Raw genomic sequence first — 27079 nt, forward strand, 5'->3', positions numbered from 1 at the left:
ACAGCAAACGAGACACTGATGTAAAATATTTTATTTTTTTCTGTAAATGTTCCTAAATTCAGTGTCCTTGAATACCAAACCCTATATTCGCTCTGTGTACTTCAAAAGGCTTCATTTTCCAAAACTGTTGAGATCCTACTATACAGCGAAGGAGAGGGAAAAACACCACCAGGGGAAAAAAGCTTCAAACAATCTTTTTTTTTTTTTTTTTTTACAAGACAAGAAAAATATTCAAGAAACAATTTTTGTTTGATACAGCTGTTCAAAATATATACAACTGAGTCCTTCTGGAAAAAAAAAAAATCATGCCCTGTACAATTGAAAGGGAAAACCCCCGGGGGTAGTTTGTGTACAAACCGAAAGACGAAAGAAAAATTCAAAAAATTGTTTTTTTTTTTGCTTTTTTTTTTGAAGTGTGAAATGCGAACAGGACGAAACTCTTCCCGGTGCGCGCGACAATCGCTTATAAATTACATCGTGATATATTAGGCGTCGCCATCACGTACACTTCGCACGAGAAAAAATTGACACGTCGATACGATATTTCTGAGCGCGATAATTAATCTGTATGTACAATTTCCCAAAAAAAAAAAAAAGAAATCATGATGGCTCGAGCGCACTGAATTTAAAACGTACGTATTAGCGCGATGAATTGAATATGAAACAAAGAAAAAACACCAGGTTTGTCACGATCTCTTATCCACGTAGACTGCTGCGTTAAGGTGACGTAACGACTTCGTGACGCATGCGCGAGCGTGGAATGAGAGCGACCGAATAACGTACGAGCGTCTACGTTACGTTTATATACAATACAATAAATAAAAATAAAATCAGGATATATAACCGACAGGAATCTTTACGGACTATAAAAAAAAAGAATAATCCAAAAATATTCCTCGCCTCAAATGAGAGCTTTTTGCTTGCGTTAATCGTCAGCTAGCTTATTTACAACGCCCATATATGGTAGGCACGGTTGCCTAGCAACATTACACGCCCCCTCCCGCCTATTTTTTTTCCTGTGTTACTTCATGTGTGCACGTGTAAGAGACGTAAAAAGCTCCACGTTATCCTTCTGACGCTCGAGTCGCGGCTGATGCGTGCGCTTTTACCCAGACGTCACGAAGTTAGCTTTAAAAAAAAAAAAAAGGGTGGGACGAATCACAAAATCACTACAATACCATTTAAAGAAAATACATATGGGAAAGAAATGTTTCTGATTCTGTACAGGATAGTCGATTTAAAATAACCTCTGAGACGGAGAGCGGGAACGCCGTCCACTTTAAATAATTCTTTAAAAAATAAAAAAAAAAAAAGGAGAAAGAAAAAAATAAACATAGTACATCTAAAAACATCGATATGAATAAGGTAGTATTTGGTCGATCGTCATTCCGATATTTTTCGTTTATGTACACGTTTTTATTTACAGACGTAACAGGATCTCTCCGTACTGCTCGCCGTCTCCTTTCACTTTCACTTCCTTTCTTTCTTTCCGTGATTTTTATTTATTTATTTATTCATTTTTCAATTCATTTTTTTTTTAAACCGATCACATGATCATTAAAAATAGGCGTGCTCGTCCATTCACGCGGTAATAAATAAAAAAAAAAAAAAACAAACAAACAAAAAAACGCACACAAACACACGCAAAAAAAAAAAAAAAGAAAAAGAAAAAATGAGAAAAAAAAAAAAATACTCATGGAATCAAGTATTTGTATTTTTTTTTCGTGAGTTTCTTCCGGGTTTTTTTCTTCTTCTTCTTTTTAGTGCAAGTTACTTTTTTTTGTTTCCCTTCGCGGAAGTCCGTACATTCTTCGTTCAGTGATGTTCTACGTTACAGTCGCGGGTAGCTCCGCCCACTTTTTCATTTTTAACCCCCAACCAATAAGGCATAACCGGTACAGTGATCGCTCTCAATCTCGCACTCGTCTTTTTTCTCATCTCATTCGCTGGTGAAAATTTCTCCTTCACACATACACACACACACACACACACATACACACACACACACACGCCTCCTCCAGAGAACGATTCAAATGGCTCTAACACAAACGTGTGTTTTCCTCTTGATTTCGCACAAACAGCTTCTCCGTCGTTTCTTCTTTTCTTTTGCCCTCCGTTCCCGTCCTCCAGTCTTCCGCTCGGTGATGCTGAGGGACAGGAACCACTGGGTCCTTTTTTTTTTCCTTTTCCTGTTGTCATTGTTAAAAAAAAGACAAGTGTGTGATCTAGTTCATCCACTTGCAGCAGTTCGCTGCTCCACACAGACACGCGACCTTGCCTTGGTTCTCCACCAGACCCAGTCTGTAATCGTAGCACAACTGGAAACACACACACACACACACACACACACACACACACACACAAAACAGCATTAGAGGAACCCGAAGGAAAACAAAACAGAATAACACAGAACAAAAAAAAAAAAATGTGTAAGAATGAATTGGACAGAACCACGAGCGTAATCATGGCAACGACATGTAAACCTGTGTGTGCTTGTGTGTGTGTGTGTGTGTGCACGCTAACGGGTTACCTCTTCTCCTTTCTCGATCCTGCGGTTGGAGCTGATGATGATTTTGTAGCCACGCTCGAAGGTCACGACCTCTGCCACACAGTTGGGTGAGCACGAGTGATTAATGTACCTACACACACACACACACACACACACACACACAAAATAAATACACAAACACATGACCAGTTCCAACCAATCAGCACTGGTTACAAATATATATATATATATATATATATATATATATATTTATTTGTTTATTGATCTGACCTTGCAGGGCTTCCACAGCAGGTGGCGTCGATCACGTAGTCACCGTCGATACGGAACATGAACGCAGCTCGGTTCTGGGAGACAAACAATAAAATAAACGATCGGACAAACGTAACCCGTGTTCTGGGAGGCGGAGTTACCTTCAGCATCTCCAAGTGCTTACTCATTAAAGAACCTCAGAGGATACGTTCTGTCCTCCTCCCTCACCAAAACGCCCGAGACTCCTTCCGTTCAACTTCTCCATGTCTGTTGCCATAGAAACGATAACGAACCAGAACGCCGCGCAGAGCAGCCGTTATTGTGAGGTGCTATCAAAAACAGTTCTGTTTACAACAAAGCACTTTATTTATCTACGTTTCTCCACCATCAGCTTCAGAATAGTCTCCTCAATCTCCTTCAGCGCTCACAGTGTTCCTCTGGAACGTGTCCGTGAAGTATGTCAGACGTACGTCACGTCGAACGTCTACGTGGCAGATTTTGCAAAGTTTCACGCAGAAAAGCACCGGTTACACCGTTACTCTCAAAACGTTCTGATACCACCTCATACAAAACCGGTTGACCAATCAGAATCCAGACGTGGACCAGCGTAGGGCTTGCTAGCTTTAACCACTAACGGAAATATCGCTAGCGGGGGTTTTTGCGTCGTCGTAGCTGTTGATGAAAATAAAAGGGACAGAAATGATGTTATCTGATACACTGTGAAACGCACCTTGGCCTTGTAGTGCAGCTCCTTCCTCATGGCCACTTCGTTACGCAGGATGTTCCCGAGATACTCGATCACCATCGTCTGCTTCTCAATGTCCCGAGCAGCGAAGAGTCCCAGACCCTACAAACACACACACACACACACACACAATTCATTGTTCAGTCAAGTTGTCACACTGCTAAACCGCTGGAAGAAGAGAAGTCGAAGCAGATGTTGACCTGGATGCGCGAGTGCGCGAGATAAACGTTGCTCTTCCACTCGCTGCTCAGTCGCCGGTACTGAGACGACTTGGAGTGAACGAAGTGTTTGCTGTGGGACGAGCCGGCCTCCGGAGGAGCCGAGTTCTGGATCGCTGAAGATGTCCGGTTCCATAAGGACAGGATCTCCAATCTGGGTGAGGGAAAGGAATTTCAGAAGATATTCACCTCAGCCAGATACATACGTCCCCTATGTTTTTTTTTTTACACCTCGTCCACAAACTCACCTCCGACACTGAGGGTAGCTCCTGAGCTCGGATCGGGCGCTGCCCGATGAATTGATGGATAGAGGAAGCTCCAGCATCGGGTTGCGTCCGTAACGAAAGCGGTACCTCGAGCAGGACTGAACCCCCGGGAGCTACCAGCACCAAAAAAGTCAAACATGTGACTCATGTAAAGGCAAAATCTTTTGAGACTTGTTGTCTAGGATTGCTCACCGATTCGGCGATACGCGTCACCGCGGATACTGTGAGACCGAACAGATCTTCTCCTTTCAGGTAGATGGGAAAGAGGCGCAGCATTCCGGTTTCTGATCTCCGTTCTGCTACAGAGCCCAGGACCTTATCCCACACTCCTACACACACACAGAGCTAGTGTTAGCTATGCTAGTCAATAATTTGATATCTATGGCAGACGGAACACACTACGCACCTTTAGCTGAGGTGTCGGTGAGCAGAAGGTCTTCGTAGCCCTTCTCCAGGACCCGGATGCAGAACTCCGGCCGGCCTTGGCGCTCCTCAACTGTGCACACGTAGCGGCAGCGGCGGCGCCCATGCCTCATGCTCCAGTACAGGCGACTAGCCTCGTACCCGGGAGGGAAAATGGTGTTGAACGAGTGGAAGTGGGGCATCAGGGCAGGTGGAAGTTGGCCCATAGTGTGAAAGAGCAGGCTGCCTATGCGAAAGGTGTGCCCAAGTTCAGGACGCTGGACAGCACCCGCCAGCTGGCATAGTTCGTCACGTTGGACGTAGACGCGTCGGAAAACCGAAAAGCAGCGCAGCTGCTGGTCCTCGAGGTGAAGAAGGGCACCGGTTCCGGAGATTCTGGGCCGGTGCTGGTGACACAGCATGGTTTTGTCTTTGAAAAAGGTGCATCCTGCTTGCAAAGCGCAAGTGAAGTGGTAGACGTTGAGGCATCGCAGTCGGTGGCACCCGCTGGTGGCGCCCAGGCGTTGGCAGAAGGCGCAGGAAATGGTCCGGCCCCGCTGTCGTGCCTGCTCCACGTTAATCAGGGCACCCGCTTGGGTTTCGTAAACCTCAGAGGACCACAGGGCGCAGTTAAGGTGAACCCAGGTGTCCAGGTCCAGGTTGAGAAGGCGGGCGGCACCGTCTGTCACCCCGTCCCCCTCCTGGTGGCAGAAGCAGCAGCGGCGCCGGTCTCGGAGAGACGAGCAAGGACGCAGAGAGGAGTTCAGCTGAAGCAGGAGATCCTCCACCGCCTTCTCTGGTGCCGGAGATTCGGTCTTCGGCACCACGATTTGCATCGTCCACTTGCGCCAACGCAAGCCTTTCCAGCGTTTCCCGTGGTGCCAAGGCTTCTCATCGGACTGGTTCTGGGAACGAGGCTTGAGTTTCACGGTCACTTTAAGGTTTTGGCTTTCGGGAACGCTCGGCTCTAGCTTGGGCAGCGTTTTCAGAGGCTCTGGTGGAGCAAGACGGACATGGAGACCAGGCTGAGAAGGCGAAGAAGGCAACGTCTTGGGCTGAAGCTGCGCCAAACAGTGGACATCTAAAGATGACATGTTGTTGTTGTACTGGTGCTGTGCTTTGGAAGGACTTTCTTTCACCGACCCATCCGGAAGCAGGGCCACAGAATTCTGGAGACACAAAGACACCAAGGATGAACTTTCCAACAGAAGTGAGTGTGGCTTTCATTGACTCTAAACCGATTTGTTGGATCGCAAATTTAACGTCTAGAAACGAACCTTGGTGTCACCACTGGCTTTGGACTGTGAAGAGGAGTGCAGTATGAGGCAACTGCGGCTGCAGAACACCAGATCTCCATCAGAGCTTAGCTGAAAGTCCTGCAAAACAAACAGAGGGAAGAAATCCATCATACCTGTTATTTTACCAAACGCCATACAAGGTCTATGTAATGAATCGCAAACTTTACTTCCGCCACTAAGTTGCAGCCGCACAATACTGAAAGCCAATCACCGTTCAACTCCAGTTATATTCCATCAGAGAGAATTCTGAAGGTGTTTAAAAGCCTTCGTACCTGCGTTTTGCTGGTTTTCCTGACACCGCTCCCCAGGATTACCACTTTACAATGCCGGCACCACTGTGGCTTCGGACCTGGGCTGCTCGAACCGTCCCGGTACTGCTCTCTGCCTCTCAGTGGACCTGCAGGCACCGAAAGCTCACAGTCAGATGTGTTACACAAAATTCAAGGTTTTTAGGTCACGATTCGACTCGGTTTCGATACGTTTAGGGGGGAAGAAATGCAAAATCAAATCAAATTGCATGTCGTTTTTTTATTAATGCAGTTTATAGTTATTAGCGTGTGTGAACATCAACAGTTGTACGTTTGAGCAAATACCCAACGTTTTGCGACAGATAAACAGACTGGAGAAAGCCAGGAAGGTCACGTTTCATTAGCGTCTGTAATCATAGAGCCATCAGCGTCTCTTTATCATCACCTGATCCACAAGGAGCGCTCAGACCCAGAAATAACGAGACACCCGAGTTAGCAAACATCGTTAAGGCGGATAATCATCTGTGTGAAAGATGATGGGAAAACAATTAGAGACAGACTGCACCCGGTGTTTCCCACCTCCAGTGATTCTAGTAAAAAGGTTTCGTGATTATTGGATTTCACAGTTGGAAATACCGCAAAAAAACCCACCAAAAAAACATTTTATTATGCAAATCCGGTTGTCGCTCAAATACTGAACCTAAGAATTTTTAAAGTACTTTCTAAAGGCTAATCGGAGAGACGCTAGCGAATCAAAAGCGTCTCTATAATCATCTGATAAAGAAGCTGAACAGAACTCACTCTTATCCAGGTGCTGATTCTGATGTTGAGCTCCTGCTTGTGAGTTCATCCGTACTGCAGCGTGACCCTGAGCCAGACGCGGATCGAGGCCGTGTATCATGGCCTTATGGGTACTCAGGCTGCCGTGGGGCCACGGTCCGCCGCTCACTTCGTAGCTGCTCGGGATCTTCACCCGGATGAGGTCGGCGATGGCCGCTACCACGTCGGTGATGTTCTGAAACGGGAAAAGCATCTAATCAAACGCGTGAACATTTTTTCCACCCGTCCTCATTGCGTCCTTTAGACGTGCGTCCTCACCTCAGCGGCAGAGGGCTTCAGCGTGATCGCTATGGAGACCAGGCCCGGGCCGTTCTGCGGCGTTCCGTACGGCGAGCCGAAGAACATGGACGAGGGCTCGGTTTTGATCTCCCTCAGCTTCGTCTCAGAGTCTAAAGAGACCAGTATGAGTTTTAGAGGCCGGTATAAATGTGCGCGAGGTTTGTGCTGGGAGTGAGATGTAACTACCTCTCGCCCTGGATTTCTGGAACATGGGCATGACTGGAGAGAGGGACGGAGATGGAGGCTCCTGTTTGACCAGAGACAGATCCGGATAGCGGCTGATTTCCATGCCGACCACGCTCTCCGGAGACGAGGAGGGAACGAAACTGTCCGGCGTGTCCCTGTCCTCACAGTGCTCCTGTCCCCTGCACGGAAAAAAAAGAGGATCGGGAAAATCTGCTTAAACTGCAAAAACTCCTGATCAATTCAAGACTTACGATTTATTTTCAGCCATAAGACGCAAAAACAAACTAACGCAAACTGTTTAAAAACATAATTAATGAGCTCGTTTTTAAGTTAATGAGACTAAATCGTATCTTTTTATTTGTTGCTTATACTTGTTTTTTTGTAGCGTAGATTCCAAAGCACTGGTGCTAAATTTGTTGTGTTTGAGCTTTACCTCAGCTCCTCCTGGTTGTTGTGAGGGGGTGTGGGCAACGAGGCAGGTACGTCCACTGTTTTGGGGCCGTGAGCGAGAGCTCTGGCGATAAGATCCTCCTCAGTCTTAAAAGGTACATGAAGTGGTCTTGAAGGCAGCCCTTTAGTCACTAAGTAAAAACATTAAATGTTAAAAATCGGTACATGTGCATTTCAAAAAGTCTGTGGCCTGTTTGAGGGGTTTGGTGTTTGAGTCTCACCATCATGGCCGCCCACGACAGCAGGTTTACTGGACAGTTCCTCTGTGGTGGCGAAGCCATTGAGCAACTTCTGACGAGCCACAGGTGGAGGAGTGGGGGGCAGAGAGGCAGGAGGCGTCGGAGGGTTACTCAGGTTGTTCTGCTGTTGGAAGACAGAACCGAATAACATCAGTCGAATACATTCTAAAAACCCGGTTTCTGACTCGCTGCTTCTCTGACGTACTTTGTATATGAGCTGGGAGTAATAATCAGACATCCCGTCCAACGAGGCGCTTCCGAAAGTGCCCGAAAGACGGCTTTCCCCGTCTAGCTGCCCACTTCCGTAGGGCACGAAATGGGCAAAATTGACACCCACTAGAGGCTCCATCAGGGGCAAGAGAGAGGGTTGCTGCTGTTAGACAGGGAAAGAGAGAAGTGTGAGAAATTAGAAAGCCGGTGAGGAGTCTGGAGAGACAGACGAGCTCCCGGAGGGTTTATTTCAGTTTAATTAACACACACAGTGCTGATGTCTGGATGTCTACTGATGTGAAATCTTAAGAAATGGCCTTGTAACGGTACACGTGTTCAGTACAGGGCTTTCGGTCCGTACCACAAGTTTGTTTAGTCCCTGCCTCGCACTCGAGCCGGACCGTAAACACGATTTGTTCTGCGAAAACGCTTTTAAACGTTTTTACGACAATCCAATGACACGGATTCTTTTGCATTTTTTATGTCCAGATTCAAAAATTCCACTTCAAAGGAAAAAATCCTGACAATTAAAATGTAGAAAATTTCATATTGCAAAATATTGTAAAACACACACACACACACACACACACACACACACACACACACACACACACACTTATATACATGTCTGTATTTCCCAGATGGGGTCTAACAACTGAAAACTTATTGAATTTTTCCATTAATTTCATTTGATTTAATCAATTTACTTTGTGGCAAATTAATCGACTACTCGATTTAAATGATTGCATTAATTACATTTATTCTATTTTATTTTATTATATTCGATTTTTTATTTAACCAAGCGGGCATTTTTTTATTTCACAGTTTTACAACTCGATGTTTGCAAATGTTAATAATAAACTGCGTTAATAAAAAAGAGACGAGCAGTTTTATGTTTTGCTTTTCTTAAAAACGAGGTACGTACGGAACCGTGACCCGGATTTGTGTACCGTTACACCCCGAATACATGGTCCATTTTTCTATTTATACAACAACAGAAACTCATTTAAATATGCATACATACTCGTACACCAACACTTGTTGTTGTCTTTCATTTTTACCCCCCCGATAAAATACAAAAAAAAGCTCAATAAAACTAACTCTAGTTGCTATTTTCTTGGACCTGAGACTTTTCAAGAAGATCCCAGGAGTCCAAAGATGTTTCACGTGTCTCACCTGCTTCAGATTAGACATTACGGATTCGGTTGAGGGATACATGGCCTGTCTCTCATCCTCCTTCTTCCTCTTTTTAGAGCGAGGAGCCGGACGTTCTCCACTCTTTGGAGTACGCTTGGTCCTTTGCTTTTTCTTGTCCTCGGACATTAAAGGGCTGCTGAAGTCAGGGTTGAACGAAAGCTGGCTGTCTGAGAAGGTCTGTGGAAAAAGTAGAAGAACATGTAAAAAATAAAATCCCCCCAAAAAAAACCAGCGCATCACATACATTTTGAGATGAAAATCTCAATCTTTACCCCACTGCTGTCTATTGAGCTCTGTCTTAGAAGAACCTTGCTGTCCATCAAGTTTTCCTCCTCTGATCTCATGCTGTCCTCTGATTTCTGCTGAGGCAATGCCGGCGGAGGTGTCTTCTTGTTCTTCAGAAGATGTTTCAGGAGCTCGTTCCCACCATCTCCCTTCGAGCTTCTGGCCGGACTCTGTCCTGTGGGATGTGGTGACATGCCCTCTTTGTCCCCTTCCAGTTTGACTATGCCCATACCCATGCTCATTTCAGGAACTTTTGGACCATGGCAGTCAGCTTCAATCCTTTCCAGTTTAATGTTGGAGAGAATTTTGTCGTGAAGGTCCTGCTGACACGCAGCTACCTCAGACGCTGCGCAGAAGCTTCCCTCAGAAAGCTGCCGCTCCAGCTCCGAGTGGTGCTGGCTGCTCTGAGAGCCTGGTGTGGAGGAACCAGGCTGGGAGGTCTCGCACAGCTCGTGCTCTCCAAAAACCAAGGGGTTCCTGGTGGGTGTGGAGGAAGTATCTGATACGCAGGGTGTCAAAGGGGCAGTGAGGTCAGAGTGCGGTGTAGAAGGTGCCCTTAAAGATTCAGAGTCCTCGTCGTTCTTCTTCCTGCGGTTCCGTTTCTTCTTTGCCTTTTCATCTGGGATGATGTTTGAATAAAGCTGAATCAGGGACGGACCAGAGCCGGGAAAGTTCGGTGGAAAATGAGGAGATGATTCTAAACCTGGATTGTTATGTTGTATCATATTCTGTCCAGGACGATCCGGGGCTCTGAGCTGCCCCTGAGCAAAATGAGATCCATGTGGTGCTTGGCTATCTGGCGTAAAACCTGGTCTTACTCCCTGTCCGAAGGAGCCATTTCCCATCATGGGTCCAGAAGAAGAAGGAGCTCCAATCCCCGGCTGCATGGCTGCCTGCTGGGGAAATCCTGCCCCCTCTATTTGTGGAATGAACTCCTGAGGTAAATTCTGGTCATAGAAGGGCATCTGGCTGAGGAGGCCTTGCTGCTGATGCTCGCTTTCCATATGCTGTTTCATGCGCTGCCTCTCCACCTCCTTCATCAGCTGCACCCTCTGCCTTTCCTGCTGCTCCCGAAGCCTCTCTTTTCTCTCTCGCTCCTGGAAGCCTTCACTGAAAGGATTGGTGTCGTCGAAATTCACGTGAGGAGACTCGCTGGCGACTCGTCCGGGTCTGACTAAGGTTTGCTGAGGAGCAGGGCCTTGAATCATCTGAGGAGGGATTACACCCGGCATCTGAGGTCGAACCGGGCCTGAAGCTCCAGGACGCCAGCCTGGAACGCTGGAGATATTCGCCTGGATATTCGGATGCATCTGCATGGGCATGGCCGGACCCATGACGGGTTGGTTCACAGGTACAGGTGGCATCATGTTCGGATGATTTGGCATCGGCATCATGGCGCCCTGCTGCTGCTGCTTCACCCTGTACTCTTCGATCAGCTCAGCATGCTCTTTCTGTTGTTTGCGAATCTAATGGATGGGGGAAAAAAAACGTTCGATGAAAAAAATACGTATTTCTTCTGGTTTAAAAAAAAAAAAAAAAGCAGAATCTACATGTCACCTGCTCAAGCTGTTTCTGCACCACGCCCTGCTGCTCAGTGACGTGCTTCAGCTGCTCAGCGTCCTCCTCGGGAAATTCACGTCCGGCTTTCTTAGCCGTTCTCTGCTTAGCCGACAAAGCCTTCTTAGACTTCCGGTGAGCACCGATCTGCTCCTCAAGAAACTTCTGCTGCATCTGGAGAAGCTTTTGCGTCTCCCGAAGCCAGTCTTCATACTGTATTTTCTGGGCTTCGTCTAAAAAAAAGCACAAATAAGTAACAAGATTCAATCTGACAAAACAAACGTATGAATTGGTACGTCTGGAAAAACCCTCACTGGTGAATCCTTGGCCAAAACTTGGAGGACTGGGTCTGGTCATGTACGGCGCCAGTTTGCCATCCTGGATCAAAGAGAGTCAGTGTTAGTGCAAATGTTTTTTTTTTTTTTTTTAAGTTTGTGAAAATGAGAGTGAAAATGCGGGACCTGGGGCAATGCTTGCTGAGGAGGAACACATCCATCTGAAGCCTGTGGTCCCTGACCTGCTGGAGCATTTGTTGGTAATCTGTAAAGAAAAAGTGTAAAAAGGGAGGGTTTCTGCAGGCTTCACCAAAGATTTTTTAAAACCTTTTTAGAACCATTAAGAATGAAATTTAAGACCTCAAACCGTTTTTTTTAAGACTGTAAAATTCTGTTTATTTTTTTTTTTTTTTTTTTTTACAAGCGAAGTATCGCTAAACTTGCACATGGCTGAAAAATCGAATTCATTTTCTGTCTGTGGTACAACCCGCGAGAGATTCACACCAATAGCAGAAAGCTGATTGGCTGTTGCCTGTGGGTCTCATTTGCATAGAATCTTGAATAGATTTTGACCGTTTTTTTTAACAGTTATTTAATCAAATACATTTGAATTCGAATACTAAAATATAAGATACTAAAAATAATAAATATAAATAAACATTGAAACATTTTATACACGCTATAATATGTACTCAAAGCATGCTCATATTTTGGGCTCCTTCTTCTTGACTGTATATATAACACTTTATTAATACGGTGTAGTACCGCAACAAAGAACACTCGAACAACGCTAACAGTGTCATGTGTAAAACAAATATTCTAGCAGTAAGGGGGACATGAGCATTTTGGCTAATTCGCTATATGTTTTGCTATCTAACTAGCGTTTCATTGTATCCAGACAAACTCCCAACAAACTCACTGACAAGATCGAAGCACCGTTCTGCTAAACGACATTTATTTCTAATTGAATTCAAGTACTTCCAAGAAGCGTAGGAACCCTTAAGGAAAATTAAGACCCGTTTAAAATGATTTAAGAACGTTTTTTTGTTTTTTACTTTTAAAGACTCCGTGGAAACCCTGCTAAACGCTGCACTATATCAAATGATATTGTAATAACCATGGCTTGAGAAGAAAGTGCTCACTTGTTCATGACCATTTGTGGCATTCCCATATTGTTCTGAACCATCACTTTATTGATTCCTTTCAACGCCACCATCTTCGCTTTCATGATGGGATCGGTGATGGAATCAAAATCTAGAAGAAAAAAAAAGATCGTAATACACAAACCTGTAATTTTATACGGACACATTCCAAAAATTATTTACAAAAAATCTCCACTTCCGTTTTTCTACCTATATTAGGGAAGAACGAGTCGCTGGATCGCTGTCTGATCATAGCCTGCATCTGTTTCTGCTGCTGCTGTTCCTGTCTCTCCTGATCCAGAAGATCTTGCAGCAAAAGCGGCTGTTCCTCCAGGAGCAGCGGTCGATTCTGCTGGCCCTGCTGTAACAACATGGCTTGTTGGTTCGGAGGAAGAACGTTCGTTTGTTCTACCGAGAGCAAAGCGTCCTTCTGATCCGCGGAAAAGACAGAACCCGAGGGCTGATCCTGGATGGAACCTGGATGGAGGTCTAATGAACCCTCGCTCGGAGCAGAAATCATCTGGTCTGCCACCAGGCCAGAATTCATTCCTTGATCCAGAGAATTAAGAGCCTGTTGTAGACCAGGTTCCTGAAGAGTCACCTGCTGGCCACAGTTCTCTTGTTTATTTTGTTTACTATCCGAAGGCACGTTGACCAGTAAGCCAGAGAGAACTGGAGTAGCATCAGGGTGAACACCAGGTTTTGGAATACTACCTCTGAAGTCTTCTCGACTGACGGCAAGATTTTTGCAAGAAGATTCATGTGAGGAACCAGAACTGACCTCAGATTTGATATCTTTCTCTGCTTTTAAAGAAACCTGATTATCTTCTTCTTTGATGTTATCTAATGCCACTTCAGATTTTCCCTCTGTTTTAACTTCTGCTGACATTGAATCTGAAGGTATCAATCCATCACATGGACTTTCAGGCTTCTTCTCCACAGGCTCCTTCTGGAGGTCGCTGCTGTCGTTGTGGTCATCAATAGGGACGTTGAGATCCAAATCTTCACTAAGGTCTAAGTCCGCATCAGTGTAGGCAATTATATCAAACTTTCCAGACGTCAAGAAAATATCATCTATGTGCAGGTCGTTAGCTTCCAGATCCAGATCTTTTCCATCATCTGCGTCAAGATTTAGATTTTCTAGATCGGTATCCACCAGGTCCTTGACCTCAACATCTTCAAGGTCCTTTACAGCTGAATCATCTGTGTCAATCTTCTCCTCAGATCCTTCATTTATAGGCAAATCGACTTCACCTGATGGTCCAGAAGATGCTGTGGGATAATTAGCAAGAGCATTTCCACTGAAAGTCACATTAGAAGCAGGTTGGCTCATTGACCTTATGATTGAAAGTTGCCCGGTTCTTAGAGGAGCATTGGCCTGATGCAAGTTTTCCATACTTATTGTTGTGTGAACATCTGCACCACCGCCTATGCCCTGAGTTTGATTCATACTAGAATCCATGGGTTTAGGACCCAGATTGTTTGAGAAGCCCATTTCCTGTCCCATCATAAAACTTGGCAGTCGCTGAAGTGAAGGTAATTCCATTCGGTTCCCCTGCAGAACAGAAGGTCCAAAGGGAGGACGGAGTCTACTCTCAGGAGGTCTGTGTCTGAGCTCTATAAACGGTTGTCCCATGATATTGTGCTGCTGCATATGCATGCCTTGAGCTGCTAAAGGCTGTAATCCCATTGGGTTCCCTGCTAATGACTTCCCCAGATCTATAGACATGGACCTCCTCATTTGTGGAAGACCTTCCATTATTGAATCTTGCATTTGATTCATAGGTGCTCTTAAACCAGGCCCGTGAATACCAGCAGGAAAGCTCAATCTATATTCGAAAAAAAAAACAAAAAAAAAAAAGATTATTTGAATAAATAAAATAAAATTTCTTTTACAGTATGTAGTAATATAACAGATACGCTGCCAAAAAAAAGCGTCTAAATATTAGAAATAAATGAGAAGATACAGACTAGAAACAAGTCAAATGATCTGCCAGTGCAGTAAGATCTTGAAATAAGAAAACATACTTAAGGTTTAGAAAAGAACTACAGAATAACATACTGTTATAAAAAGCCATTAGCACATTGTATAAAAACACTTTAGTTTTAATTTGTTACATAAAACAAGCATTTGGACCAAATTGTTGAACTTTTTTTTTTTTAACGGGGCAACTTTCAAACCTAAAAGTTACTAGTTGCGCTTGCGTAGTTTTATTCTTAAAATAAGGAGTCTTTGGAGTGCACCCACCTTGGTCCTGGTTGCCTGAGATTATGATTGTCTCCTGGAAATCTTGTGAACTGCCCATCAGGAAAAGCGCCCCGCTGATCTCCTGGATATGGTCCATGGAATCGCTGAGGGGTCCTAACAGCTCCTGGACCAGGATATGGCGGAGGTGGTCGGTTGAATATGTCGTTTTGTTGACCTCTGGCTTCTTGACTCCAGTGTTGAGAAGTTCCTGGTGTCATAGGCATGGATTGTTCCTGTGGGCTCTTTTCTTGACGAATGGCACTTTTTTGCTGCTGCTGCCTGAGAAGCAGCTCTCGAATCCTCTGACGCTAAACACAAAGATGCAGGAAATGTTGAGATACTGTCCTTTTACGTTACAAACTACAAAAGTAAAACTGGTATACTGTACCTGTCTCAGTCTTTCCTCAGCTTCCGCCAGAGGAACAGTTTGAACCTCAGAGTTTGGTTGCCCCATTGCTACGGCGTTATGCCCTAAACCTTGCTGCTCCCTGTTTTCTGCAAACTGAGGATGAGGAGTCATCGGTGCCTGTTCGAATGGATTGTGAGACGGAGTCTGGCTTGACTGATTGGACGGAGACTGAGACATCATGTTTTCATCTGCTATACCAGGGTGACGTGGAGTTTGAGACCCTGAAACTCCTGGACTGGCGAATGTATCCTGCATCAAGACCTGAGGTGGTGAAAAGGCATCCTGAGTGGACATGGGTCCTGGTCGGGCTGCCCCTCCAGGATGAGGTGTCCTAGGACCTTGGGCAAATGGATCATGAAGTAGCAACTGACTGACTCCGACTGGTTGAGCATGGGGATCTGATGCGATTGGTCGAACCATTGCAGGAGGGTGATTAAATGGGTCTTGGTTCCTTTGGTAATTTTGGGGTCTGGGGAACCGTTCTGGTACCCCTGGATGTGGAGTTCCAGGCTGCTGTGCATAAGGATCCAAGGACATGCGATTCTGAGTTTGCTGTGCTGGTTGGTTCATCATGACCGGGTGAGAAGGTGCAGACTGGTGGGAGTAAGGTTCAGGGTCATGTGGTCTCGGCGTTCCTGGCATTCGAGCATATGGGTTAGAGTATGGGGACTGGGCAAAAGGGTCACAATGAGGGAACTCTGGTCTAGAGCTTGAGGGCGAGCGTGAATACTGATGTCCCATTGGCGTACACTGCGTGAAAGGGTGAGGCTGAGGTTGCCGTGGAACTCTTGTTTGATTCTCAAACGCTTCAGGATGAGGAGTAAGTGGAGGATGCGCATAAGGGTCACTCTGTTGACCTTGTGTAAAAGCTTCTGCAGGACGAGGGGGCATCATTGGTCTTTCAAAAGGATCTGGTCTTCGTGAGTGCATGGCTGCATTTGAGTCCTGAGGCTGAGGAGGTGGCATGGGGTTTTAAAAGGTTGGACAGACCCCGATTCATTACTTCCTGGTATGGGAGCAAGTAAAGGGCGGGCATAGGGGTCCGAAAGTATCATCTTGCCATGAGGCATACGTAGATACGCTTCCTTTCTCATGGCCCCCCTGGAGAATGGGTCGTGTCCTGGAGAACCAATGATGTGCCTCCCTTCGATGGACGGACCCACCCTGGGGGGGCACATAGGTTTAAGGAAGGGGTCGGTTGAACCCGCAGGTCTTGGTGTATCTGGAGGCTTAGCATATGGATCGACATTAAGGGCTGTTGGTGAACCCATAGATTCGTGTACACTTGAAGGTTTTCCGCGCTCCTCAGAAAGACTCCGGGGTGATTTCCCAGATTCAGAGTTCCGACGGACGGCACCTGAGCCGCTTGGTGGTGGTCTTGGTGTGCCCACCATTTTCGCATAAGGATCCCAGGGCGATGATGGCCTTGAACCGGAAGAGCCTGGAGAGAACATCTGTGGAGATTGTGGCTGAGATCCTGAAGACAGGGGTGGAGGGTGAGGACGTAAAAAGACGTCATCTGGGGAACCCGCGGTGGGAGTTCCAGGAAGCGGTTTGGAGAACCCGTTCTTGGAGGCAGGCTGCATAGGAGACATGTTCCCATTGCTGGACTGCGATGAAGCAGGACTCTGGAGGCTACCAGAGCAGTCAAGGTCAGATTGACCTCCTTTGAGGTGCTGCTGTTGCTGCTGTTGTTGCTGCTGAAGTTGCTCGTTTTTCACCTGCTCAAGTTTTTGTGTTGCCTCGATTTTGGCTTGTTGTTTACTTTTCTGTCTCATTTGCTGCAATAAAATGAAACATTTGTCAGATACGGGCAAAATAAGTAAAGATGGTAAAGATGAGGTTGTCAAAATTGTAGTTATGGACAAAGACTTTCTATCAAATTTGTTCAGTTCCTGACGATCATAATTATATATATAATTCACTTTCGTCCTCTACGCTCTCCTAGAGACGTTTACGTTAGAGTTCTCGTGAACTAATCCATCAATCCAGTAAAAACAAAACAGCGCAACACCTTTTGTAATTCGGTCCCATTAAAGCCTAAGCGCTGTTTAGCGAAGTGAAATAATAAATGGTTCCTTTCGAACGTTAACAAAAGTGCGCTTAATTCGTAGGAAACAGAAGAACAGCCACAATACAATTAAGCGAAATCTTTACAGCAAAGCGAGTTTCCGTGACTGTTAATCTACAACAGCTGTAGAAAGCAATCAACCGCACAGCACGCTGTATTTTTCTTTTTTTTTTTTTCCCTCGTTTGCTCGTTCGGCAGATTGGGTTTGATGAGACGATAATCGGGAAGTAATGGTAATGGAGTGATAAAAATACAAGCTTAAAGCGAAATGACTTCGTTTTCCAGGCGTTGTACCGACTGATGAAAAACGTTGTCGAATGACGGAAATAAAAAGGGGACAGAAAACGAGAACTTCATAATTAGTTATATAAAAAAAAAAAATTTAACAATATTTCGAGCAGACTGGTCAAAAATAAAATATAACTTTCATTTTTTCATGGAGTCCCTAGTTCATAAGCACTGGTCAGAAAGAAAGTCAGATCAATGGTTAAAGCTCTTGGCTACTAAACACAAGGTCAGGGGTTCAAGCCCCAGTATTGCCAAACTGCAACTCTTGTGGCCCCTGAGCAAGGTCCTATACTCTTAGTGCTCCAGGGGTTCTGTATCATGTCTAACCCCTCTTTCTTTCTTTATGCTTACACATATGCCTCATGTAAAAAAAAAAAAACCCAGTCGTGTTTATACCTGTCTCATCTTCCATTCCTGCTCCTGCTCGGATTCCTTGTGCTTCAGAGGATCCTTGAACAGAAGCTCAGGGTCCAGAGGAGGAATTGCAGGATCGAACACCTCCAAAGGCTGTGAGGTCTGTGGCTGTTGCTGCCTCTTAATCGTCTCGTTGGACATTTGGACCTTGTTGATGCGCAGCGCCGCTCGGTTATCCCGTGCCTTTTGCTGCATGTCAGACGCATTGATTAGTTTGTTGGTGCCGGTGTACACAATCCTCAAACACACGACGACTGACCTAACGACTGTACAGAACTAATAATTATTCTATTATGCTACAGTGGGTTTAAAAAAAAAAACATATTATACCACATATGGAGCTCTGTCTTGAGAACTTGCTTTCCTCCAGAGCTTGGCGATTTGTTTCACTCGTGTTTGCCAGTCTACAAAGACATTTTAAAAGACGTTAGAACGGAAAAAAATTATCTGGCTTCAGAGACGATTGATCACACTGTTTGGCCACACCCACCTGGATATTCCTCTTTGAGGTTAGGGAAGTTGACGTTGGTGTAGAGGACAGGGGCCACGGTGGCGAGTTCTCCCAGTGTCTCTTCTTTCTCCCATTTCAGCATGCTCTTCTGAGCCGTGGATAAAGAGTCCGTCTCGCCCTCGGATACAGCAGCCGAAACGGGAACCGGAACTGGAGCAGGACTCGGACCGGTGGCTGACCATGGACCCGCTGCATCCCGTGACATTGGACCAAACTTCCTGTCCCTGTCCGACACACACAATCTCTCAGCGTCACATCTACAGAGCTTCTGAAAGGAAGTGGACATCAGCTATTGGGCCAACTATTGGTGCAAGTTTTAATTTGGAGGTAGCATAGAGGTAACGTAACATGGAGGTAACGTATGTAATGTATGTAATATGGAGGTAACATGCAACTTGGAGGTAACATGGAGGTAATGTATGTAACAGAAATAACATGTAACATGGCGGTAACAAGTAGGTAACATATGTAACATGTAGGTAACGTATGTAACATGAAGGTAACAGGTATGTGGGAAAACATGGCAGTAACATGAAGGCAACATGTAGATAACATATGTAACATGGAAGTAACATGTAGCATGTAGGTAACAGGCATGTAAAGTATGTAACATGGAGGTTACATGGAGGTTCCATGTAGGTAACGTATGTAACATGTAGATAACATGTAGGAAACAAAGATAACATTAAGGTAACGTATGTGACATGTAGGTAACATGTAGGTATCATGTATGTAATGTAAGTAACATACGAACCATGTATGTAACATGTAAGTAATGTATGTAACATGGAGGTAACATGTATGTAAAATGTAGGCAACTCCCCTCCAGGCCTTTCTCACCTCAGATTGTCAGAAAAAGGCATGCGTTGCATGGGAGGGAAGTTTCGTCCTACGTCCACTCCAGGAGGAATCTGTGATGGAGGGAACTGCTGACTGGGGTTTATCAGTCCATTTATCACTGGCATTCTGGGAAACATTCCTATAGAGGAAATTTGCATATTGATTCAAACCAGATTTCATGATGAAAGCTCTATAGTTACCGCTGTCTGGATGTGCCAGGTGCTGTACCTGAGTTGATTTGGTTGGATGGCGCCCCCTGTGCCGGGTGTGCTCCATGGCTTTGGGGAGGAGTTGAAGTGGCCTGGGAGGTGCTGGGGCTCAGTACGGCGGTGAAGAGGTCCTCAACATCCTTTCCTTCTAGTTCTGTGAGGAAATCAGAAGGTATGACACAGGTTCAACATCTAACTCACCAGTATTACCTGAAAGATTTAGCTTGCTGCGAGGAAACAGGAAAGGAACCGACCTGGTATTTTATACAGTCTGCTCAGAATGGATTCTGCGAGAAGAAAAAGAGATTTGCATTTAGTGATGCTCGTAGCGACAAGTCAAAACTCCTTGTAGTATAACCGAGAGCACTGACCGTCCGTCACCATCTTGTCCAGTTCGGGGCTCAGGATGCCGTCCAGCGGCTCGTCCTGATGAGACACTCGTCCCTGGTTTGACTGAGAAGATCCTGAAGGTTCTCCGGTAAGAGGAGCAACGTCCAGTCCAGCTGAAGAGGAAGAAGGAAAAACTGATTATGGCTCCTGTTTCAGTGGAAATAAAGTTCTTAACGTTCCACAAAATATAGAAAGGGAAGTAAATCATTATTATATAAAGAAAATATGGCATTTGTTTGTAAATGTAGTCGTTACTTTGCCACTATACTATTTACATTCTGTTTTTTCCAAAGTACATTACTTTATTGCAAAATCAAAATCTGATTGGACTAGATTACTAAACCAATTTATGCAATTATCAAAGGCGATAAATGCTTTAAATGGTCAGTGGTTAAATTGGTCTTCGGATCAGAAGGTTATGAGTTCAAATCCCAGCAACCACAAAGCTGCCAATACTGGGCCCTTAAGTAAGGCCCTTAACCCTCACCTGCTAATTTACATAAATGATATAATTGTAAAATGATCTGGATAAACGTGTCTGCCAAATGCTGTAAACATGACCATGAATGAGTCAAATACTGCACTTTAGCTTTGAGTCTAAGACAGTTGTAATGATTTAAAACTACAAATATGCATTGAACAATCATTTACACCAGTGGCAAAAGTGCACTTTTTAGCCAAATCATCAGCTCGGTGCAACACGCCAACAATTAAACAGCTAACGATTAAATGAAACGCGCTTGTAAACAGAAGGTTGCGAGTTTCAAAATCGCACGACTGCCAAAAAAGGCCCTCGGCTCCCGTTTGCTCGGCTGAACGCTCAGATCCGTCGCTCGGTTCGAACAACGTCTGCCAAGTGAAACAAATGACGACTTCGAATGTTTTGGCGCGCACAATGTTGCATTTTCTATTTTCTTTTTTTGGCTTCTGTTCATGTGACACAATAAAAAAAAAAAAACCTTGTGCGGGATTACGTTATATAACATGTCAACCTGAAGACATAAAGACCCCTGCTCCAACTGTCAATAATATCTCAGTGGAGTTATTCAAATAAAAGTAAAGCCCACAGAGAAATCCAAGGCTGAACACTGATTCATGGTCTTCCTGAAGCCAAGGACTCCTACAGCTCTGTACAGACAAACAGGACAATTCTTTACCCAGCTCAATAAGCGTGAATGTGGAAGGCCATCGCTCTGCTCTGGAGAACATATTCTCCCACTTTGGCTGTTGAAAGAACGTCCTTGGCTACGCTTTTCAGCGCCACGCTTCATGTGATGGTATCGTCATTCAGGCTTTAACTAAATCGAGTTGAACAGAGTGAGGGGGTGTATCCGATTAATGCGAGGTTTGAAATAGTGTAAATGATTACGTAGGCGAGGACGGCTCTGCTCTTCAATTATTCTGAAGGCCAGTGCATGTCACGTTTTTTAAACTTCTTCACGTATCAAAAATTCAGTTCAGGTTTTGTCAGATAATACTCCTAAAACACATACACTATACTCCCCACACTATACTCCCCACACACTGTACTCTATACACTATACTCCCCACACACTGTACTCTACAAACTATACTCCCCACACACTGTACTCTACAAACTATACTCCCCACACACTGTACTCTATACTCCCCACACACTGTACTCTATACACTATACTCCTCACACTATACTCCCCACACACTGTACTCTATACACTATACTCCCCACACACTGTACTCTATACACTGTACTCTACACACTATACTCCCCACACACTGTACTCTACACACTATACTACCCACACACTGTACTCTATACACTGTACTCTATACACTATACTCCCCACATACTGTACTCTATACACTATACTCCCCACACACTGTACTCTATACACTATACTCTATACACTATACTCCCCACATGCTGTACTCTATACACTATACTCCCCACACGCTGTACTCTATACACTATACTCCCCACACGCTGTACTCTATACACTATACTCCCCACACGCTGTTCTCTATACACTATACTCCCCACACTATACTCCCCACACACTGTACTCTATACACTATACTCCCCACACGCTGTTCTCTATACACTATACTCCCCACACTATACTCCCCACACGCTGTACTCTATACACTATACTCCCCACACGCTGTACTCTATACACTATACTCTATACTCCCCACATACTGTACTCTATACACTATACTCCCCACATACTGTACTCTATACACTATACTCCCCACACGCTGTACTCTATACACTATACTCCCCACAAGCTGTACTCTATACACTATACTCCCCACACGCTGTACTCTATACACTATACTCCCCACAAGCTGTACTCTATACACTATACTTCCCACACGCTGTACTCTATACACTATACTCCCAACATCCGCAGATAATACTGCTTAGGCAACACATTGTTCCTACATATACTACTTATTTACATACTGAAACTACTTATTTTATTTTACAGACAATAACACTTACATTATAATAATACTTAAGGCACCGCAACCCATGGCCCTTATTTCCCAAACCATATACATTTAACTTAAACCTGGCGTAACATCAAAAGTGTCAGAGTACAATCAGAAATTCAAAGCAATGCTAATGTCAGTATGGTTACTTCAAAGCCAAAGGCATTAATTGTAGAAAAATCAAGAAAAGCAAATCTGAGAAAATTATTCCAACAGAAATTTAACATAAAAAGATAAATAAAAAAAAACAAGCAGGAGAACATGATTTGGGCTTGGAGGCTCTTACCAAATGTAGGGGAAGAGCAGTCAACCTGGAAAGGGCAAAAATCAAGACCTACAGGGACCCAAACCAAACACAATGAGTGAGAAATAAAGCAGGAATGAGGTATCAGAATAAAAAAAGGAACACAGAAAAAAAGAAAATAACTTAAAGAGATAAACCTTAAAGTAACAAAGTGAACTGGGAAAAGTATAATGACTGGAGTGCATGCAGACCCCAAAAAAGTGTGAGTGAGAGCAACTGAAGCAGGAGAACAGAACAAAGAGCTCAGCTGGGCAGAGCTACAGCGGTAACACGATGATGTCAGAGTGGCTGTGATCGGCCTACCAGACTCCTCGCTCTGCTTGCCCATGTTATCAGACAACATTCCCAGCAGATCGGTGTCCGATTTCAGGACCTCGGACAGATCCACCAGCGGCTCCTCGTGGCTCCCTGCAGGTAAAACCCACAGATTTACAATGTTCAAAATAGGGATGTAACAAAACACGTATTAAATTTTCGGTACAGAGCCGGCTTTGTTTTGTGCATCTGCGAAATCGCGGCTACTTCCTAGTCATCGCTGACACTAGCAATAGGGATGCTTTTGCGTTTAATGTCCAGCTTCAAGAATTTCACTTAAAAGAAGAAAATCTTGACAACTCTGCATATCGAGGAAGTGAATCAATGAAGGATGGAAGGAATGAAGACGTTTGTTAAAGTATGCTGAAATAAGTAGAACATTTAAGCAGATCTTCAGAAAATTAAATATTAAACGTAAAACTGTAAACTGTATTACCCAAATGGGGTGTAACAAATGTAAACTATTTATTTAAATGTTTCTATTTATGTAATCAATTTAATTGATTATTCAATTTAATCAAAATATGCATTGTTTATCACCACACTAATGTATATTCCACCCATATTCATTCTGTATATACTGCATCATACAACATTCATACTTCTACATAACTATATCATGTCATTTGAGCATGTTATCTCCTGACATCTATGAAAAATCTTTTCACAGTATATTGTAAAATACTACTAAAAGAAATTTCCCCATTGTGAGACGAATAAAGTTTTATCTCATATAAACATATATTATAACCTACTGCACCTTCTGTACATTATTCCCCCCTCACCCCTGTTCATATGGACCCCTTATTTATCACACTGCTATTTATTAATTGTAAATAGGCCACTGGTGCATTCCTGGTTAGACGCTAACTGCATTTTATTGGCTCACCATCTAATCTAATCTAATCTAACAGTGTATTGCGTTAAGTTTATTTATTTTATTTAAAAATATTTTACCTTTTTTATTATTTTACATATTATTAAACCAAGCAGGCATTTTATTTCAAATAGTTTTGACTGTTTATATTCACAAATAAAAAAAATAAACTCTGTTAATAATAAAAAAAAAAAAAAAAAAAGACTAGCTGTTTTATGCTTTGCATTTCTTCCCGACCTGCAGTTAGTATTGTGTATCGAGGTGAGTGTATGTGAGCTGGTACAGTTACCGCTGCAAATCTAATCTACATTCTATAAACTATTCTACAAGGTTATACTACCAATATATATAGTGTGTGTGTGTGTGTGTGTGTGTGTGTGTGTGTGTGTGTGTGTCTTACGTAGTGCTGCAGGTTTACTAGCATGTGGTGTGGATGTGCTCATGGATGGGTTCAAGGGCATCTTCAACATGATGTTCTGCTGCTTCCGGGTCTTCTCCTCCTCCATCAGGCTCGCGTTCTCCTGCCTGCTCTGCTTGCTCTTATCCAGAAGGTCTTTACCAAAAAAAGCCTCCTGATACATAAACACACAGACACAAATGATGAGTACACACAATAAAGACGAATGCCATGTTTAACTGCATACACACATAATGCTGCAGTCCCCTTAGCAATTAATGCTCAGTGTAAAATATAATAATACGTATAATTTTACATAAAAACAGTATTTTTTGCGTAATTTAATGACACATCTGAGAGAAATGTTGCTATTTCGCATTGATTAGTGTAGTTTTTGTGTGTCGGTGTGCCTCTCTGACGTCTATAACGACTGTGTGACAGATAGTTAAATTCTTAGTGACATTCCTAGTAGAAGTGAAGGGCATTCTCATCTCCGGTTCAACAGAGTTACAGAGCAACACGGATGGATTCCAAAACAGATTTATTTACAAATGTTATGACATAATAAAGCGCATAGCAGCTGATGCTAACCAATCGATGATCCATTGGACCAAAACGGCGTCGATTTTCATAAATTTAACACCACATCTGAGAGAAATGTTGACATTCCCAACAAATTGATCACTTTTACAGCATCATCACGCTTTTCCTGTGGTCCACGGAGGCTACGCGCTAGATAACTAGCCTCAGCAACAGTGAAATTTTTTGAAAAAAAATTAAAATAAATACATGCTCAAAGTATTTTGTTTAAACCAGGTCATCTTCTGAGAGAAATTTTAATTAGTTTAGTTTTTTTTTCATCTTTGTGTCTTTTGCATTCTCTGTTAAGGCTAGGCGCTAGCTAGCTAAACTGCTGAAATAATAGCCTCATTTTCCAGTCAAAGAAGACTTTCCAATCAGATTCACCTGATTGAAATACAGAAAAAAACGACGTTTATGCTAATCGGGCGTCTGTTGTTTGTAAACTACAGTAAAATTCAAACGGCAATTTTTTTTTTTTTAAGTAATTTTTTTTTATTATAAATTCAAGAAATACGGCTGAGAACGAATAATGAAAATACGTGACTGGACGGATAGTGCAAACACACGTTCACAGAAGAACGCTAAAAAAGCTTTCGTTTTCAATATTATTTCTTTTGCAAAAAAAAAAAAAGAAAAAAAAAAAAAGAAAAAGAAGCGAGTTAGCACTGACAGCTAGCGTTAGCTTAACGTGTATCAGACTTTCCGTTGCTTTTCCAGCGACTGCTCTCTCTCTCTTTCTCTTTTATGCTGTTTTTGTTCTGTGCTTTTAGACGCCGACACGTTCTTGTCAAGGCCGAGCCCAGCTTTCATGTCGTCCATTTGCAGCAGAGGCGAAGATGTTGATGATGATGATGAAGGAGAAGGTGGAAGGACATCATCACTTGTTCTCTGTTGACTCCTTATGTCAACTTCTATTAGAGGGTTACGAACCCCAGCTGTGCTTTCTCTCGGGTTCGGTGAGCAGTTGCCTAGCAATACCTTTGAAAACCTTTGCGCGTGTGTGTGTGTGTGTGTGTAAGAAAGGAAATGCTTGTAAACATTAAAACGTGAACACAAAAAAAAAGAGTCATTGCGGGCTCCTATCATACAACCCTACGTGATCTAGCTAGCTGAACGCGTGACCTAGCTAGCCAACCCTATGTGATCTAGCTAGCTGAAGGTGACCTATATACAGGCATTTATGAGAAAAGGTTTGTTTCTGGTGTACCTGTAGGTACGTAGGAAACGCTTCTTCCAGTTTGGTCTTCTTCTTTCGGTAGCGTTTCCGCACTTTTACCTCAGGGTTTTCCGGGAAAACGGAGATGGAGGGTTTCTCATCCATGGGAACATCAGGCATCAGATCAGCCCAGCCTGTGGAACAGTATCAGTCGTCAGTGCATTGTACGAACAAGTACGCATACACACTAATGATTTTTTTTTTTTTTGTAGTTTCATTAGAGAACACGTGGTCTATAAATACATCACAGGGCCAAAAATTTGTGGACACCCGACCAAAAGAATGCGATTCATTCAGACACAAGGGTGTTAGTAAAGTCTGGAACTGATGTTGGTGAGAAGGTGAGGAGGCCTGGGGTCAGCGTTCACGTTCATCCCAAAATGCGTTTAGTAGCTTTAGATCTTCCACTCCAACACCATGTGAAGTAGACCTTCATGGAGCTGGGTGTTGAAAATACACATGGCTGGAACAATCGGGTGTCCCAATACTTTTGGCAATGCAAAATAAAACAGAATCTGAATTGAGCGCAGTGTAAAGCGCTATGGATGTGGGTTGAAATGAAACGGATGGAGATGCTGACCATCGTCTTTGCCCTGTTGCGTTTCGGACACGGAGCCGCTCGAGTCCTTCCTGCTCAGATCCGGTTTGGTTTTGTTTTGGCCCGCCCGGTTCCTCTGCCTCACCATAAAGCCTCCAATACCTGCAGAGATGACGCAGAAGCTCAGCTCAGCGCGGTCACGGCGGCGTGTCCCCCCAAACCCCCTATCCCACCCCGAGACGGAGGGGGACAAGAACGCGATGCAATGGCAATCAATTAACGAATGATTGAATACAGAGATGAGGATTTACAGTTTAACATGTACTCTAATTTATTTGACTATATAACATTATGTTGGATGTACATTAAGGAAAAGAAAAAAATAAACGAAAGTGTGCCT

The 27079-nt window shown here is 43.9% G+C and overlaps 1 protein-coding gene across 1 annotated transcript in view; it reads right to left on the bottom strand.

Annotated features, from left to right (window-relative positions):
• Nucleotides 1-16: 16 nt before the first annotated feature.
• kmt2cb (lysine (K)-specific methyltransferase 2Cb) overlaps nt 17-27079 on the bottom strand; it is a 50677-nt gene continuing 23614 nt past the window's right edge. The window contains 38 exon segments of the mRNA XM_046852274.1: nt 17-2318; nt 2531-2639; nt 2780-2853; nt 3489-3605; nt 3704-3875; nt 3970-4100; nt 4180-4316; nt 4394-5558; nt 5667-5765; nt 5960-6084; nt 6737-6950; nt 7034-7164; nt 7241-7419; nt 7674-7821; nt 7912-8053; nt 8135-8302; nt 9316-9513; nt 9609-11087; nt 11179-11411; nt 11493-11556; nt 11640-11718; nt 12596-12707; nt 12806-14424; nt 14844-15151; nt 15232-16223; nt 16226-17033; nt 18008-18214; nt 18356-18429; nt 18516-18760; nt 19377-19515; nt 19605-19739; nt 19840-19872; nt 19957-20088; nt 22737-22784; nt 23058-23162; nt 24347-24518; nt 26133-26275; nt 26722-26841. Coding sequence (XP_046708230.1) covers nt 2226-2318; nt 2531-2639; nt 2780-2853; nt 3489-3605; nt 3704-3875; nt 3970-4100; nt 4180-4316; nt 4394-5558; nt 5667-5765; nt 5960-6084; nt 6737-6950; nt 7034-7164; nt 7241-7419; nt 7674-7821; nt 7912-8053; nt 8135-8302; nt 9316-9513; nt 9609-11087; nt 11179-11411; nt 11493-11556; nt 11640-11718; nt 12596-12707; nt 12806-14424; nt 14844-15151; nt 15232-16223; nt 16226-17033; nt 18008-18214; nt 18356-18429; nt 18516-18760; nt 19377-19515; nt 19605-19739; nt 19840-19872; nt 19957-20088; nt 22737-22784; nt 23058-23162; nt 24347-24518; nt 26133-26275; nt 26722-26841 — 10649 coding nt within the window. The 3' untranslated portion in view covers nt 17-2225.

This window comes from Silurus meridionalis, chromosome 6 (genome assembly GCF_014805685.1).
Source record: "Silurus meridionalis isolate SWU-2019-XX chromosome 6, ASM1480568v1, whole genome shotgun sequence".
Taxonomy (NCBI): domain Eukaryota; kingdom Metazoa; phylum Chordata; class Actinopteri; order Siluriformes; family Siluridae; genus Silurus; species Silurus meridionalis.